This window comes from Odontomachus brunneus, unplaced genomic scaffold (genome assembly GCF_010583005.1).
Source record: "Odontomachus brunneus isolate Ranch 3 - 2012 unplaced genomic scaffold, Obru_v1 Obru_scaffold_040, whole genome shotgun sequence".
Taxonomy (NCBI): Eukaryota; Metazoa; Arthropoda; class Insecta; order Hymenoptera; family Formicidae; genus Odontomachus; species Odontomachus brunneus.
The window spans coordinates 1,592,254-1,605,699 of NW_022639490.1; the positions used below are offsets into that span (position 1 = coordinate 1,592,254).

General features: G+C 35.5%; 5 protein-coding genes across 11 annotated transcripts; 4 read left to right on the plus strand and 1 right to left on the minus strand.

Moving 5' to 3' along the window:
• The first annotated feature begins 95 nt into the window (after positions 1 to 95).
• Positions 96 to 2,287, plus strand: LOC116844304 (STAGA complex 65 subunit gamma-like). 3 transcript variants are annotated; one of them, XM_032815690.1, is made up of 8 exons: positions 96 to 260; positions 399 to 554; positions 616 to 679; positions 801 to 907; positions 978 to 1,200; positions 1,587 to 1,720; positions 1,849 to 2,001; positions 2,055 to 2,287. In XM_032815690.1, the coding sequence occupies exons 2-8, from the start codon at positions 436 to 438 to the stop codon at positions 2,164 to 2,166; spliced, it is 912 nt and encodes a 303-aa protein (XP_032671581.1). In that variant the 5' UTR covers positions 96 to 260; positions 399 to 435; the 3' UTR covers positions 2,167 to 2,287. The 3 variants fall into 3 exon arrangements, with proteins under 3 accessions (XP_032671581.1, XP_032671579.1, XP_032671580.1); XM_032815688.1 differs by having other exon boundaries at positions 111 to 554; XM_032815689.1 differs by having other exon boundaries at positions 112 to 554; positions 2,064 to 2,287.
• Positions 2,288 to 3,066: 779 nt separating this feature from the next.
• On the plus strand, positions 3,067 to 7,165 carry LOC116844301 (ADP-ribosylation factor GTPase-activating protein 3). Of its 3 annotated transcripts, XM_032815683.1 has the most exons (9): positions 3,068 to 3,380; positions 3,760 to 3,951; positions 4,262 to 4,393; positions 4,481 to 4,513; positions 4,899 to 5,180; positions 5,250 to 5,521; positions 5,724 to 6,084; positions 6,501 to 6,758; positions 6,880 to 7,165. In XM_032815683.1, the coding sequence occupies exons 1-8, from the start codon at positions 3,306 to 3,308 to the stop codon at positions 6,753 to 6,755; spliced, it is 1,602 nt and encodes a 533-aa protein (XP_032671574.1). In that variant the 5' UTR covers positions 3,068 to 3,305; the 3' UTR covers positions 6,756 to 6,758; positions 6,880 to 7,165. The 3 variants fall into 3 exon arrangements, with proteins under 3 accessions (XP_032671573.1, XP_032671574.1, XP_032671575.1); XM_032815682.1 differs by lacking the exon at positions 6,880 to 7,165 and having other exon boundaries at positions 3,067 to 3,380; positions 6,501 to 6,857; XM_032815684.1 differs by lacking the exons at positions 4,481 to 4,513; positions 6,880 to 7,165 and having other exon boundaries at positions 3,071 to 3,380; positions 6,501 to 6,857.
• LOC116844305 (probable protein phosphatase 2C T23F11.1) lies at positions 6,344 to 10,084 on the minus strand. Of its 3 annotated transcripts, none has more exons than XM_032815693.1 (5): positions 9,933 to 10,078; positions 9,477 to 9,688; positions 8,744 to 8,949; positions 8,449 to 8,674; positions 6,344 to 7,539 (listed from the first exon to the last, which is right to left on the minus strand). In XM_032815693.1, the coding sequence occupies exons 2-5, from the start codon at positions 9,661 to 9,663 to the stop codon at positions 7,205 to 7,207; spliced, it is 954 nt and encodes a 317-aa protein (XP_032671584.1). In that variant the 5' UTR covers positions 9,664 to 9,688; positions 9,933 to 10,078; the 3' UTR covers positions 6,344 to 7,204. The 3 variants fall into 3 exon arrangements, with proteins under 3 accessions (XP_032671584.1, XP_032671583.1, XP_032671582.1); XM_032815692.1 differs by having other exon boundaries at positions 6,757 to 7,539; positions 9,477 to 9,671; positions 9,933 to 10,081; XM_032815691.1 differs by having other exon boundaries at positions 6,975 to 7,539; positions 9,477 to 9,703; positions 9,933 to 10,084.
• Positions 10,085 to 10,182: 98 nt separating this feature from the next.
• Positions 10,183 to 12,005, plus strand: LOC116844306 (succinate dehydrogenase assembly factor 4, mitochondrial-like). The gene is made up of 4 exons (XM_032815694.1): positions 10,183 to 10,328; positions 11,170 to 11,303; positions 11,383 to 11,481; positions 11,549 to 12,005. The coding sequence occupies exons 2-4, from the start codon at positions 11,237 to 11,239 to the stop codon at positions 11,716 to 11,718; spliced, it is 336 nt and encodes a 111-aa protein (XP_032671585.1). The 5' UTR covers positions 10,183 to 10,328; positions 11,170 to 11,236; the 3' UTR covers positions 11,719 to 12,005.
• Positions 12,006 to 12,205: 200 nt separating this feature from the next.
• Positions 12,206 to 13,317, plus strand: LOC116844307. The gene is made up of 3 exons (XM_032815695.1): positions 12,206 to 12,656; positions 12,803 to 12,916; positions 13,139 to 13,317. Exons 1-3 carry the CDS (start codon positions 12,590 to 12,592, stop codon positions 13,276 to 13,278), a joined length of 321 nt encoding a protein of 106 aa, XP_032671586.1. The 5' UTR covers positions 12,206 to 12,589; the 3' UTR covers positions 13,279 to 13,317.
• The last annotated feature ends 129 nt before the right edge of the window (positions 13,318 to 13,446 follow it).

Below are 13,446 nucleotides of genomic sequence, written 5' to 3' on the forward strand. Positions count from 1 at the left end.
TGCGCACAGATGAGCAATACGTCAATGCAATTGGTCTAGATTTAGGGATCTAATAGTAAGAACCAATAATCGCTGATTACTCACTGAGCAAGCGCTTTTTCCACTGAACGCGCCCATTGAGGAATTGCTCAACTGTGCAACTGTTGAGTCTGCCGAATGCAGCTGTTAAGAACTGATAATCGCTGATTACTCACTGAGTGGTTTCTCCGCTGAACGCGCCCTATATGAAAATTAACCGTGTATACATCACATAAACACACGTAAATAATCGTGTAGACGTAATCTCAATAATAGCTTTATAGCACAACCCTGATATGCAGTATTCTTAAATGAATATGAGTTATATGGAGTTTTGTGCATATTTTTCAAGTATCAATGAAGTCTAGCAAAAATTTTAGTCACGGTGCGTTATGGGGAGAGCTACCAGCGCGAGAGATGCTGAAGCAGGAAGTGATAACACCGGACATCATAGAAAATGTTTGGCGACAAGTTATAGATGACTCAAACAATCCTGATTGTGACTACCGCAATGACAGGCAAACCGAGTACTTGCAGTAAGTGTATAACAGTTGTATTAACATGTAAAAGTATATTAATAATATAATTCTATTGCAGATTACCAATGGGAAATCTTCATGTACTGAACACCATAAATCTTCACCAACAACTACGAACGATGGTAAAACACTTGATTGAATCTTTTAACTCTGAAAATATGTAGAAAATGTGTCTTTTACAAAAATAGATTTATACTTTACAAATAATAGATGTATTTCTCCTCTTTTCTTTCTCTTTCACAGGAGGAAGGAACTGTGCTTGGAAATATGACTACAATAGATTCAAAGGATTCACAAAATCTGACAGATTCTAAGAATCTATTTCATTTTCCATCTCACCAGACAGAAAGGTATCTGTTGTAGTTTTAACTTATACTGTCACATTGTATAACATTATAATTAATTAATATAATTATGTAGATTTAGAAACAAATTTAAAGACTGCTCTACCATTCATCACTTAACACCACAAACAGCGCGAAACCTGTTGAAGCACAGTGTGATTACTTTGTTAGCCCATATTGGTTTCGAAAATTCATCGGATATAGCTATAGAAACAATCACCGATGTCGCAGATCATTTTCTGAGGAGGATGACTCTGTTGTTAAAAGTTGCAGTTGAGCAAAAAAATCATGGATTTCCTGTAAGAGGAAACAAATAAATACACAATAATTAATATATAATTAAAAATATATAGATAAAATATATAAGATATTTGCACGTACCATACTCTGAGATAATTTTGTGAAAAGAGAAAGTATATATATTGTTGCGATATGTTTCCAATTGAGATATATGTATGAATTCTTTTATTTATTATGTGTATATATGTGTGCACGTTTACACAAGACATCAATTTAATTAGTACTATCTAGACTGTATTCTGAAATTCACTGCAAGTACTAAAAATCTATACTTCATGTCACGTATACTATAGAATTTCAGTACTGGCAGTGAATTTCAGAGCACAGTCCCAGCCTATAAGTCTTGAACTCTTTTTTTCCTGTACAACAAATTTACATCTCTTAGGACATTATGGAAAGAGTGCTGGTAGAGACAAGTGTTGGAGGAGTGACTGCGCTGCACGACTATTATCAGGAGTACATTCTGAAGTTTGAAGAGAACATGAAAGGAAAGGTCGAAGAGATGATGGAGAGACAGAGGCAACTTGAACTTAATACTTGTAGTACTAAGTTTTCAATTGTACAATCGAGCTGTCAGTCATTTACACATTTACTTTTAGAATAAATGTTTGCATTACATCACAATAACGCGTGTCATAATTTTGTAGAATATTAGATGAAGCCGCCAGCAAATCACAATACGAAGAAGACAACAATGTGTATCATGAAGTGCCGACACTTCAGTTGCTCGATCCAGATATGGGTTTTCCACCCAGCCTGGACGCTGGCTTTCAGATGCTCTACAGTCTCGAGCAGGATGAGTAGGTTTTACGTACGGATGGAACATTGTTGGGCGACAAGATGATAATCTCAGTGCTTCTAGATTAAACAGTCTGGAAGTGGATGAGGAGGAGGAGGTGAATGTAAGCGATTCACCGAATACAACAGGGCAACGATCCGATGCGTCTGCTGATAAAAGATGTTAAGTTATTGAGATATGTATAAACGTTTTTACGAGATCTCGGGATAGGATCACATGGAACATATTTATAGCCGCGGTCTATGTACTCGTTATATTGTTTTAATAAAAACAGAATTTTAAATATTCTTTATAGTTATGATAAAAATCATCATGACGTCATAGTTAGCTCATGCTAATTGACAATAAAATAGTCTCCTGAAACTGTTTCATCGTAAAATTTGAAGATGAAACAAAATAAAATCATCAGTTATTGGAGCATTTAATTTCTTTTATATAAATTTATATGAATTTTGAAAGAATTTGTTATTAACAATACTGTTTGACAAAGGTGATGAGACATTTGGTTTCTAGCCGAGTAGTCTCAGATTCCACCCGACAAAAATAGTTTATTTTTATTGTTTGTATTTTTAAAAATAAACGTCCGTCTGGCTTGCTGTTGACTCGTACTACTTAATTAATGAAATATGCCCAAGTAATCATTCGTACCACGACCTTATTTTTTTTTTATTGAAATAAAGGGTGTACAATAAAAGTGTACAGGTTTAGGTACTAGCCTATCCGACCTCTAGATTACATACTAAAGTAACATGTTTTCTCTAGAATTTTATACATCTATTGCTGTTATACAATATATAAACTTAAGATCTAAATTTGATTATTTATGGAATAACAAAAACAAAAGCAAAAAGGATTTATTAGAACAAAGTAAACTTGGATTCCTTAATTATTCAAGCATCAAGTATCAAATATGGAATTCTTGAGTATTTTACCACGACCTTAATCTTTTGTGCATCTTACTGAGAGGATGGTGGCGACTTATAATGGAGGCTCCTGGAACTAATAAAAATAACGGATCTAATGGGAGATTCACCCTTCGCACAACATGGCAAATTCACTTGCACAAAAATTGAAAGATCACTTTTTGTCGATCACGAAAAATATGTAAAATTCGACGAATTGTAATTTCGTTAAAAAATAACAATAATGGTTCGGGACACACTATAGCTTGAAGTCTTTAGTTTTTGTCATACACTTGCCACCTATAAATAATTGTATCATCACTGAGAGACTTCAGCGCCGAACAACTAGCTTTCGCCACGCGTCCCAGAATCCTCTGTGACGCACATTGACAACACGTCAAAAATGGCAGATTCTTCACCCAGCAAAGCGGATATCGAGGAAATTTTCAAAAGACTGCGAGCTGTTCCATCAAATAAGGTTCGTTAAATTACGGTATCATTATCTAATTGTTAAAGTAGATACGAGAGAAATAACAGGATAATTAGTGCTTTGAGTCGATAGAATTTCGACGTCATACTGCCACTTCCAACCTGCAGATTTCCGAGGAATCTTTCTTCCAATCATCTAATGTACACGAAAGTGGGGATTGTCGAGTGTAGAGCAGTTGTTATAGTTTGCAAAGCGTTTCTAGGAGATACTCTTGAAATGCATAAAAAATATATTTTTATTAATGCATATTTCGCGTTTTGTAAAATCAATACTAAATCTTTTTTGTATTAGAATACTTTATATAGGATAGCCAAATAAAAGGAGAAGAAAGAGTAATAATGTGTTCATTAACAACTTCTTCTTTTAGACATGTTTTGATTGTAATGCAAAAAATCCAGCATGGTCCAGTGTAACATATGGAGTCTTTTTGTGTATCGATTGTTCAGCGGTGCATCGTGGTCTGGGTGTACATTTGACCTTTGTCAGATCCACCCAACTTGACACAAATTGGACATGGCTGCAGCTCAGGAATATGCAGCTGGGTGGTAATGCTAATGCTGTTAGTTTCTAAAACTTATAATATTAATATTTCTACCATATTGTTACACATCAGTTTATTACTTTATTATTATCCTGAAGTTCTTATTTATTATTTAATTATTATCCTTAAAGTTTAATAGGTATTTTAATATATAATTCCATACATTAACTATCATTATTATTATTTTATCACTACTCAATTACTTTTTATTGATATTATTATTGTTAACCACCAATAACATTACTATTAAAATAGTACTATTACTATAACATTAGTATTAAAATCAATAAGTTTTCCATCTAGTCTCAGCCCTATTAATGGTTTTTAGAGAAAATTCTTTGCGCAACACAATTGTACCTCAAATGATGCTCAGCAAAAGTATAATTCACGCGCAGCTATGCTATACAGGGAAAAATTAGGTCAAGCATCGGCTCAAGCAATGCATCGTTATGGCACGAAGGTATAATTACTGGATATATTAATATCTGTAGCATGTAATAGATATTACTAGTTAGATTTGCTGTAATCATAAATATGGTAATTATAGGTTTCTCTCCCTTCGCCAAAAAGTAAAACAATGGTGAGCCGAGTAAATATTTAAAGAAAAGCAATGCTTGAAAGTTTACTAATGTGTGCTTATAATGCTGTCAAAAATTGCTTCTTCCATTTCTCATAAACATATAGTTTCTTTTTCTTATATTTAATATCAATGCACATTTTAAGTGTTCTGTATGTGATAATCTACAATCATTCAGATATATATGTTACTTATGTTTGTTTACAAACGAACTCGTTGCTCATCGTAACATTGCGATCGTAACAGACTTCACTTCAAAATTATAAAGACTTCATTTAATATGCATACATATACATGTTATTACAATTTAAAAGCGCAACTTTACGTATTTATTTTAACTGTTGCTCATGATAATTCGGATTTCTCGATCTAATTGTTATTTTTACAGCTTCATCTGGAAGATGGCACGGAAATAGTATCGGAGGAAGCGAATGAGCTGGATTTTTTCAAGCAACATGAAAATTTAAATTCACATCAAACTGAAACGATAATTCCGACAGAAGAGAAGGCATTTCTCACACCTAACAATGATAATTTAGAGAAAGACGCATCTGAAATTGCCTCCAATTGTTTGGGACCTTCTGTGAAACTTTCTGATCCTATCTCAAACGCACAATCTGAGAGGAAACCTACCATAGGTCGTAGAATAGTGCAATCTAAAAAGACCGGTGTAAGTTCACATATTTGCGGTGGAATGGTGACGCCATATATCGTAATTATCGTTGTTTCTTGATTATAGTTGGGAAAAAAAGCCGGGAGTTTAGGCGCCCAAAGAGTTAAGACCAATTTTGATGAACTGGAGAAGAGTATCACGGAAATAGGTAAACAAATGCAAGAAAAGGATCAAGAGGTAACGAAAGAAGAACAAGAGAAGCTGGCCACACGTCTGGCTTACCGGTATGAGCAAAATTTGAGTCAGCAAGCAAAGAAAGTGGAGGAGAGGGCGAAGCAGTTTGATCCATCGAAGGCCGGACAAGCAGAACGACTTGGAATGGGATTTAATGTACGAAGGTAATAAATCTCTATTCGTCGTTCTCTGTAAAATTTACAATCTTACACGCGGGAAGTTTCGAGTGCAAAAACCCACGTTGCAAATAAGAAAAAAAAAGTTCGTAGAGTTCGTCTTAACAATCTAAAATGCCTGCATCCGATATTATTCATAACTACATATTTGCTATTTTTCTTAGTATCTGTTTCTTTTACTTTTCGTTAGCGGCGCGAGTCATTCTGCCCTTAGCGACATGAAGACAATAACACAAGAAACATCGTCGAAGATTATAACAGCCGTAGAACCTAGATCAAGAGACGTAGATGTCATCGAACGCGATCTTTTTGTGGGCTTAGATGAATTTTACGCGGTATACGCTAACAGCACCAGCAAGTCTTCGCGCGGCGAGGATATTGTGGTTGTGGCAGAACCGGAACCGCCGAAACGATTATTATCCTCGACACGAACTGTAAAGAACGACGCAAAAGCCTCCTCTACCGTCGAAGGAGAAGCTCAGAAGAAATTTGGTAGCGCCAAAGCCATCAGCTCGGAGCAATACTTTCAAGACAGTACTTCCGACGACTCGGTGAGCAAAAATTACAATAAATATCACGTCAAAACTTATTATTATCATCGTATCAATGTTTTTTTTTATCGCTATCGGTGCTCTAACGCAATACCGAGATCTCAAAGTTAATGAAATTTTAAAATGTATTGAGTTGATATATATAAGACAACGTTTATAGTATTGTGATGCAATTTTTTTAAGACAGGCAACAATGGTTATTATTTCAAAATTATATTTTCATATTCTACGACTTTATTCGAGAAAAATGACTAATATATATTTTATACGAATTAATTTATTATCTGTGATATTTTAATTTTATATTTGGCGATATCACAATGTGAGAATATCATAATTTAGAGAAGCAATATGTATTGCAATGTACGAAATATAATTTTTTATTATTCTTCAACGAAAAATTTCTGTATTTGCAGTGGGAACGTAAGAGTAATTTACGTCGTTTCGAGGGTTCATCTAGCATCTCATCAGCGGATTATTTTGGCACCGAAAACTCAACACCATCCTCGTCTTCGTCGTTATCTATGCGTCTCAGCGCGGGACGAGCTGGTGTCGTAGATCTGGACGATGTTCGAGAAAGTGTACGCCAAGGTGTAAACAAGGTTGCAGGCAGACTTAGTTCTTTTGCGAATGCGGCGGTTTCCTCTATACAAGATCGTTATGGGCTCTGAATGGTATCTAATTGCATTTTATTAAGGTTGTTATGACACTTATATCCGGACTGGTCCTGTCCATTGTTTGAAACTGTAAATAAAAGCTTACCCACAATTGAGCTTCTGCGTAACTCACTTTCAGGTACATATACATACAAACACACACGTATTTTTAAAAGCAGTTAAATCGGCAACGAGACTAACGCAACGTCGAGACTTACCACACGGTGATGGGAATGAGAATAAATACAATGTATTTTACAAATACGTTTGATCACTTTACAACGTAAAGAGAGAAAAAGAATGGATCTTTTCTCTTATATTACGTTATATATATATATATATATATATATATATTGCATAACAAATATCTCTATATCAAAAGTCGGATTACACCGACGCGCAGGAATAAAATAAGGTACGAATAATTTAGATAGAAAATAATAAAACATCACTACCTAAAAAGGTTAAGGATCTATACTTGATGGTTCTTGACAACGCAGGACCAATTGTGAACACGGTTTACCGTGGAGAAAACACACAAGTATCACTGTCATGTTATCACAGCCGGTGCCCATCAGAGCATCCGGTGCCAGGCAGTGATTTAAGAGTTCCTCACAAATCTCTTCAGGATATATGTTGTTTCTGGTAGTTTGCGAATCTCCCAGCTTCGTGTGGGCCAAACGCGTTCTCACGAAGTTAATCACTTCTTCGCTGGTCATCACATCCCAAATACCGTCACATGCCAGAATCACGAATTCCCAATCTTCGGTAATAGGAAACTGTTGTACTTCGGGGAAGGCTGCGACGATTCATCATTTTTAATGAAATACATAAAACTAAAAGTCACACACTGCTTCAAGCAATCGGGACAACATCATATTGTAAATGCAAAATTAATTTCTCAGGATTATTTAGACCTTTTGTGCTTAATCTATAATTACTATAGTAATTAGATTAAAATAATTAGACTTTCGTCGATGTTGTTAATATGATATTTCCACAACTTGAGTTGCATATAAAAAAAAAAGTAATAAAATATCGTGTTTCATACTGCATGTGATTAAAAGTATTTAAGGCTTCTGATTCATCGCTGCGATCATTTTGATTTATAACATCGAAGAATGAGGAAATACACATTAAAAATTCTTACAATATACATTTAAATAAAATGATATGTTTATAAAATGATACTTGCAATCGTTTGAGCAGACCCACAAAATAGTCCGAACACTTGTCTTTTAACAATCAATAAATAGTCGTAAAATTAACGTGATAAAATCATGAGATAAGGTAGATTAATGCTTCTGGATATTTGTCGCGAGTAAAACTTGATTAATGACGTCAAATTACATGTTTAATCGATTATGCAAGAGTCATTTTTTGGATATATCTTTTTATTTCGACGTACTAGGAATTTTGTGGACACGCATTTTTTCACTCCTAACGTTATTAATCAAGAATTCTGTGGCGAGGAGCCAGAAGCCTAAATGTATCAACCAGGACCCTTATTCTTGAAATAGTTGTGTATACGAAAGTTTTACTGCGCAGGTTTAATCATACCATAAAATAGCTGCGCAATGAAAATTATAATACGCAAAAATTTCAAGAATATGAGCCCAGATATCAGCTAATACGATAACGCGAAAAAACGATACTTTAATTGCTTTGAGCAGTGAATTAGAATTAATTCTAATTACGTTGTTATTACCGGTGACAATTTGTTCTTGCGGTGATTTCTGGTCGTTTCGCTTGAACATGAAATCCCCAAGTGCGCGTGACAGAGCTAGATTGCCGTTCACCCTCTTGTACTCGACAAAACCACCCGCGGCTTCGATCCGCGCGCGCTCGTCTTTTAGCGTGGGCTTGTGGTCTCGACTGAGAGGAACCGTTTTGCCATTGATGCTCGCCACCGCTCTGCTGTCACCTGCATTAGCCTATAGAGCTCTTCTTACTGGTCAGTGATTCGAATTAAAAGTGTGTCGTTGAAATAACGAGAGACTTACGCTGTACAGAATGTTATCTTTGACGAGAAGAGCGATGACGGTAGTCCCGGCTGGCTCGTCCTTGAGCGCGAGATCGTTCTGCATCGCTTTATCTAATTCCAGAAAGCCTTGCTGTATAGCTTGCACAATATCACCTGACTGATATTCACTTCTCTTGGTGATATATTTGTGCAGATGTTTCCCGGCGTGCTGCGCCATAGACGCACCTACGAGCATACAAATTTTTATTTATATTATTTATATAATTTATAATATAATATAGTATATTAAATTAAGTTGCAGATCTGTCGTGTTTGTTAAATAAAATGCAGAACAAAATTACCCAATTTCGAAAGACCAATCATTTTTACGAATAAAATAAATAACTTCAACTTATCAGATTGATGCGAAAAACACATTGTCTAAATAAATAAATAAATACGAGGCGAAATTAGTCAATTTTGAAGGATTAATTATTTTTGCGAATAAAATTGAACAACTTCGAATCAATAGGTTTCTAACCATGATTTCTTATTTTCCTTTCAAAGGGATGCTGGATACCAACGTAATGCAGTTTTGTAGTTTGTTTTTCTATTTGGTTGTATAGAATTACAAATATTTTTACAGATACAAATTCCAACACATGAAAAGACATTAATTATATATCTCAGAAGCTTATCTTTTATCATAGATCTTTTCAATAAAAGATGCTTCATGAAAATTCTAAAGTAACTCTCTAATAGTAAGTACTTGCCTCCATGTCCATCGTAAACTGCAAAGAATGCAGTATCTGGGTCATTGGGCAAGGAGAGTATATGCACATGCGAATCTTCCATTTTGATACGCCATCCTTGCATACAAGAGCTGCCCACTCGATAGTTAGCGTCCCAACAACAGGCTGACTTCTTAGTAGTTATCGGCTGACTCAGAGTCTGGCCCATTTTCGTTTCTTAACAAGTAACAAACCTTTTGACAACAAACCTATCAACATACCACTTAATAAGAGCCAAAGGTGTTATTTGAGTCTCAATTTACATAAACTTCATTGTCGCGCTACAAGTGTGTCTATATGCAGCAGAGGGAATTTCATTCACCAGTATTAATTACATCATTTTGTCATCGCGGTACGATATTATCTGTGCCATTGTTACGTCGCGCGTTTGGGTGCGGCGAGGTTCGACGAATTCACTCGCGTATTCTCTCGCCTTACCGTCTACAATCCCGAGACCTCGTATTTAGCCCCTCTTCAGGTCACCAGTCTCATAGAAGCTCTCCGTACAAAAGAGCGCGAAGCATCCGGAGAATCTTGAAGCACCTCGAGGAACAACGAAGAACTCTGATTCGTCAAGTGCACTCTGCGTTACTTTTCGCGCCTCACATCCAGCCATGGGAGACGACGTGCGTGGTGTCAGAGTGATCCTCTGAGCAGACATTGACCGAGATAAACAGCTGATCCGGGGAATGACGTCGCGACGGGACGTCGTCTTTTTGGAGCGCGATCGTACACTCGGTGCGTCATAGTGCCGCCACGTCTCGAGTGAAGTTAGTTGTGCTTTCTTGCACTTTCTGTACTCGGCGGCCGCTGCGTTCGGCAGCCGCTCCACAGGTTTGTGCCTTTCTCTCTACAGTGCCCTTTTATTTCTTGCGCTTTATTTGCAAACTTGATATGTATGCCGTCCGAGTACTCGAATATAAATCGCCCTGTAGCGGTAAAAAAAGTGATTCGCGGTGAAACAAGCGAGTTTCGTAGCAGTTGTTGCAGCACGCGAGATGTGCACACGCGCGAGTAATCGTGTTTGACGCGGCAAAATTAAATTAAGGAGCTTGTTCACCGAGTATGTACTTTCGGAATTCCAAGAGGCGTATTTTCAGTGGTATATCAAGGAAGCTACTCATAAATTCAGTGTTTATCGAACAAAATTACGTATCTTTATATATTTATTTCATCATCTAGATGATAAATTTATATTATTTGAAACTATTATCTTTCATATTATCTTACCATGTTTTATGTAGTACACACAACTCAAAGCATCTCAAAGCTACTCAAAGTATAAAACAATAGTTTTCTAACCTACATCGATCACAAAACACTACGCTTACACAAAAACGGTGTAGTGAATACTTTTTTCTTCTAAGTCGCGTTTCCTGATATGTAACATTTATAATAGTATAGACAGACCATATAAAACTTTAATTGCGATAAATGTTAAATTTTTGTATAAAGTATTTTTTGGTAAAAAAAACTCTTTACATATACATAGTTCTATCTTGAGATCTTTGATACTATTTAAAATCCAGTAAAGATCTTTTTTTTCAAACACTGTCTTGAAATCCTTATGTAGCTTGTGAAATGCGTGCGCGTGACTTTATGTTTACTTTATAATTTCAATATGTATCTTTGGAATTAGTAACTGGGAAAGTTATTTGACTCATTATTATGAAAGGAAGCAGACATAACGTGAACGGATTGGATCTCATCCTCGAAAAGAGTTTGACGGCTTGATTGGAAAAATGGCAGGAGCTAATGCTTTAATTTCGAGAAGTTTGCGTCAATTAACGTTTGGAAAATATTTGGAAGGTATGACATTACGGATGAACAATATGTATTAATGTAATGAAGAACATGTATATGTTCGGTAATGTTTCTTTCTCGAAAGGTCCCGCACGTTTGTTTTCGTCCAAAGACACGGACAAAGTCGACGAGAGTCCGAGATTGCGTGAATTTCGGAAAAAATTGCGCGAACGCGCTCCTATAGGTATACCGTAAAACTTGCGAGTCTTACAAAATCAGAAAAATCACAAAGCGAATCTTACACGTAACAGAGAAACTGGAGGAGTTGGAAGAGGGCAAGCATCCTTATCAGGAGAAAGAGCCTTTAAAGCCATTCCCGGACAACACAAATCCAGCAACGGGCGAAATCGGAGGACCACGCGGTCCAGAACCGACTCGTTATGGCGATTGGGAAAGAAAAGGTCGTGTCACGGACTTCTGAAATAATATTAGCTGTAGGGAAAGAAATATACAGTCAGTTTATAATGTTAGAATAATTGCACCGTATCTAAGTAATACACTGAGGAAGACACTTGGAAATTTATTTGTATGATACAAAATTTATTTCCGTGATATAAAATATATTTCTGAGAAATAAAATTTGTTTCTGTGAAATAAATTTTTGTTCTACAAATAAATTTTTAAGTATTTTTTTCTCAGTGTACTCTGTCAATAAATGTCAACTCAACTGATATATGTATGTTCTGAATAAAATACTTTGTTATATTATTTTCCGTTTTGATCTATTAATAGGATATAAAACATCCAATTATTGACATCCTTCTGGTTATTAAGGTTTCAGAAACCTGATTTTTCTTGCGATCAGTATTATAGTTAAACTCCTTGCCTGGATTTTATAATTCCAAAAAAAACTTCAGAACTAAAACTGTGAACTGCCGCTGGTCGTAAGAAAAACTCTTTTAGAGTATGAATAGTCAAGGGGGATCAATAATTTTCTGTGTGTCAATACACTAAAAACTAAGAAAAAACTACTTGTAAATTTATTTTTGAAAAATATAAAATTTATTTCTGTGAAATAAAATTGATCTTTCTGCGAATAAACTTTATATCCTACAAGTAGGTTTTCAAGTTTTATTTTCTCAGTATAACTGGATGTTTTACTCTATCTTATTCTTAGATATCCGAAAAGACTATGCGCGTATTTTTTGTATCCTGTATATTAAAGAGTTATTACCTAACACAGTTGGAAGTACATCGATGCGTAAGTGTTTTATTAACAAAATGAACGATGAATTTTCACGTCGATATTTCCGCGATTAGACGTGTGCTTTGCAGTGGTTTACGTCTACAAGATGATTCAGACAATAAAGCTCATCCTGACGAAATCACAGCTGAAAAATTGCAGACAATACATCACGAGTACGAGTGATTCAAGTTTTCGAATATTTCGTATTTACGGATTTAAAACTTACACTCTAACGAATTTAGATCGTTACTTTCCTCATAACGTTTACGTTCATTTTGTATTAAAAAACATAAAAATTAAACGAGTGGTCTGCGTTTAGGTACTTTAATGCTGAAAATAAAGCAAGATGCAGACGCGTTTGTGAAAGGCAAGCAAGAAGAATCACCGCGAATGAAACAATTCCACGAAAAACTCAAGTTGCAGCCGATATCAAGTATGTAATATGTAATAATTGATAAAATAGATAAAACTGGCGAGAGGAAATAGTTTTAACACGACATCAATCACTTTTTTACATATTCCCACGATTTCTTCAATCAACGTATATCGTTCGCATTTTCTTTATAATAATAATATTATTATATAAATATCTATATAAAACCACACATTTCTTGAACTGTAAAAGATTTCGTAATGATTCTTCCTCGCTTAATAGAAGTAGGACCACGAGAACGATTTGTGGATCTAGTGTTAGTAGACATTGACTCGAAAACTGGAGAATTAATAGCAGATAGCGAGAAGGAACCTACTAAATGGGGAGATTGGCAGCATGGTGGTAGAGTTACCGATTTTTGAGACGAGAACATTATGTGCTTGCTGTAGCCTTTGAACGATACACACGTAAAGCACAGAAAGAAGCTCTCTGTAATTCATTCGTCTTTATTAAAACTCGGCCTATAGAAAATTAATAAGACTTGAATTTTCTAAGGTAGTCAGAATGCTAGAGGTAAAACGATGTGGATT

Excerpts from the sequence above, each read along its gene's own strand:
- LOC116844307 (XM_032815695.1), top strand. The coding sequence starts at position 12,590 with ATGATTCAGACAATAAAGCTCATCCTGACGAAATCACAGCTGAAAAAT. Across the intron at positions 12,657-12,802 it reads TTGCAGACAATACATCACGA|GTACTTTAATGCTGAAAATA; the intron begins GTACGAGTGATT and ends GTCTGCGTTTAG. Across the intron at positions 12,917-13,138 it reads CAAGTTGCAGCCGATATCAA|AAGTAGGACCACGAGAACGA; the intron begins GTATGTAATATG and ends CTCGCTTAATAG.
- LOC116844301 (XM_032815682.1), top strand. The coding sequence starts at position 3,306 with ATGGCAGATTCTTCACCCAGCAAAGCGGATATCGAGGAAATTTTCAAA. Across the intron at positions 4,394-4,480 it reads TGCATCGTTATGGCACGAAG|GTTTCTCTCCCTTCGCCAAA; the intron begins GTATAATTACTG and ends TGGTAATTATAG. Across the intron at positions 6,085-6,500 it reads ACAGTACTTCCGACGACTCG|TGGGAACGTAAGAGTAATTT; the intron begins GTGAGCAAAAAT and ends CTGTATTTGCAG.
- LOC116844305 (XM_032815693.1), bottom strand. The coding sequence starts at position 9,663 with ATGGGCCAGACTCTGAGTCAGCCGATAACTACTAAGAAGTCAGCCTGT. Across the intron at positions 8,950-9,476 it reads AGTTTACGATGGACATGGAG|GTGCGTCTATGGCGCAGCAC; the intron begins GCAAGTACTTAC and ends GTATGCTCGTAG. Across the intron at positions 7,540-8,448 it reads GCAAGAACAAATTGTCACCG|CCTTCCCCGAAGTACAACAG; the intron begins GTAATAACAACG and ends GAATCGTCGCAG.
- LOC116844306 (XM_032815694.1), top strand. The coding sequence starts at position 11,237 with ATGGCAGGAGCTAATGCTTTAATTTCGAGAAGTTTGCGTCAATTAACG. Across the intron at positions 11,304-11,382 it reads GTTTGGAAAATATTTGGAAG|GTCCCGCACGTTTGTTTTCG; the intron begins GTATGACATTAC and ends CTTTCTCGAAAG. Across the intron at positions 11,482-11,548 it reads GCGCGAACGCGCTCCTATAG|AGAAACTGGAGGAGTTGGAA; the intron begins GTATACCGTAAA and ends TACACGTAACAG.
- LOC116844304 (XM_032815688.1), top strand. The coding sequence starts at position 376 with ATGAAGTCTAGCAAAAATTTTAGTCACGGTGCGTTATGGGGAGAGCTA. Across the intron at positions 555-615 it reads AGGCAAACCGAGTACTTGCA|ATTACCAATGGGAAATCTTC; the intron begins GTAAGTGTATAA and ends ATTCTATTGCAG. Across the intron at positions 1,721-1,848 it reads GAGATGATGGAGAGACAGAG|AATATTAGATGAAGCCGCCA; the intron begins GCAACTTGAACT and ends ATAATTTTGTAG.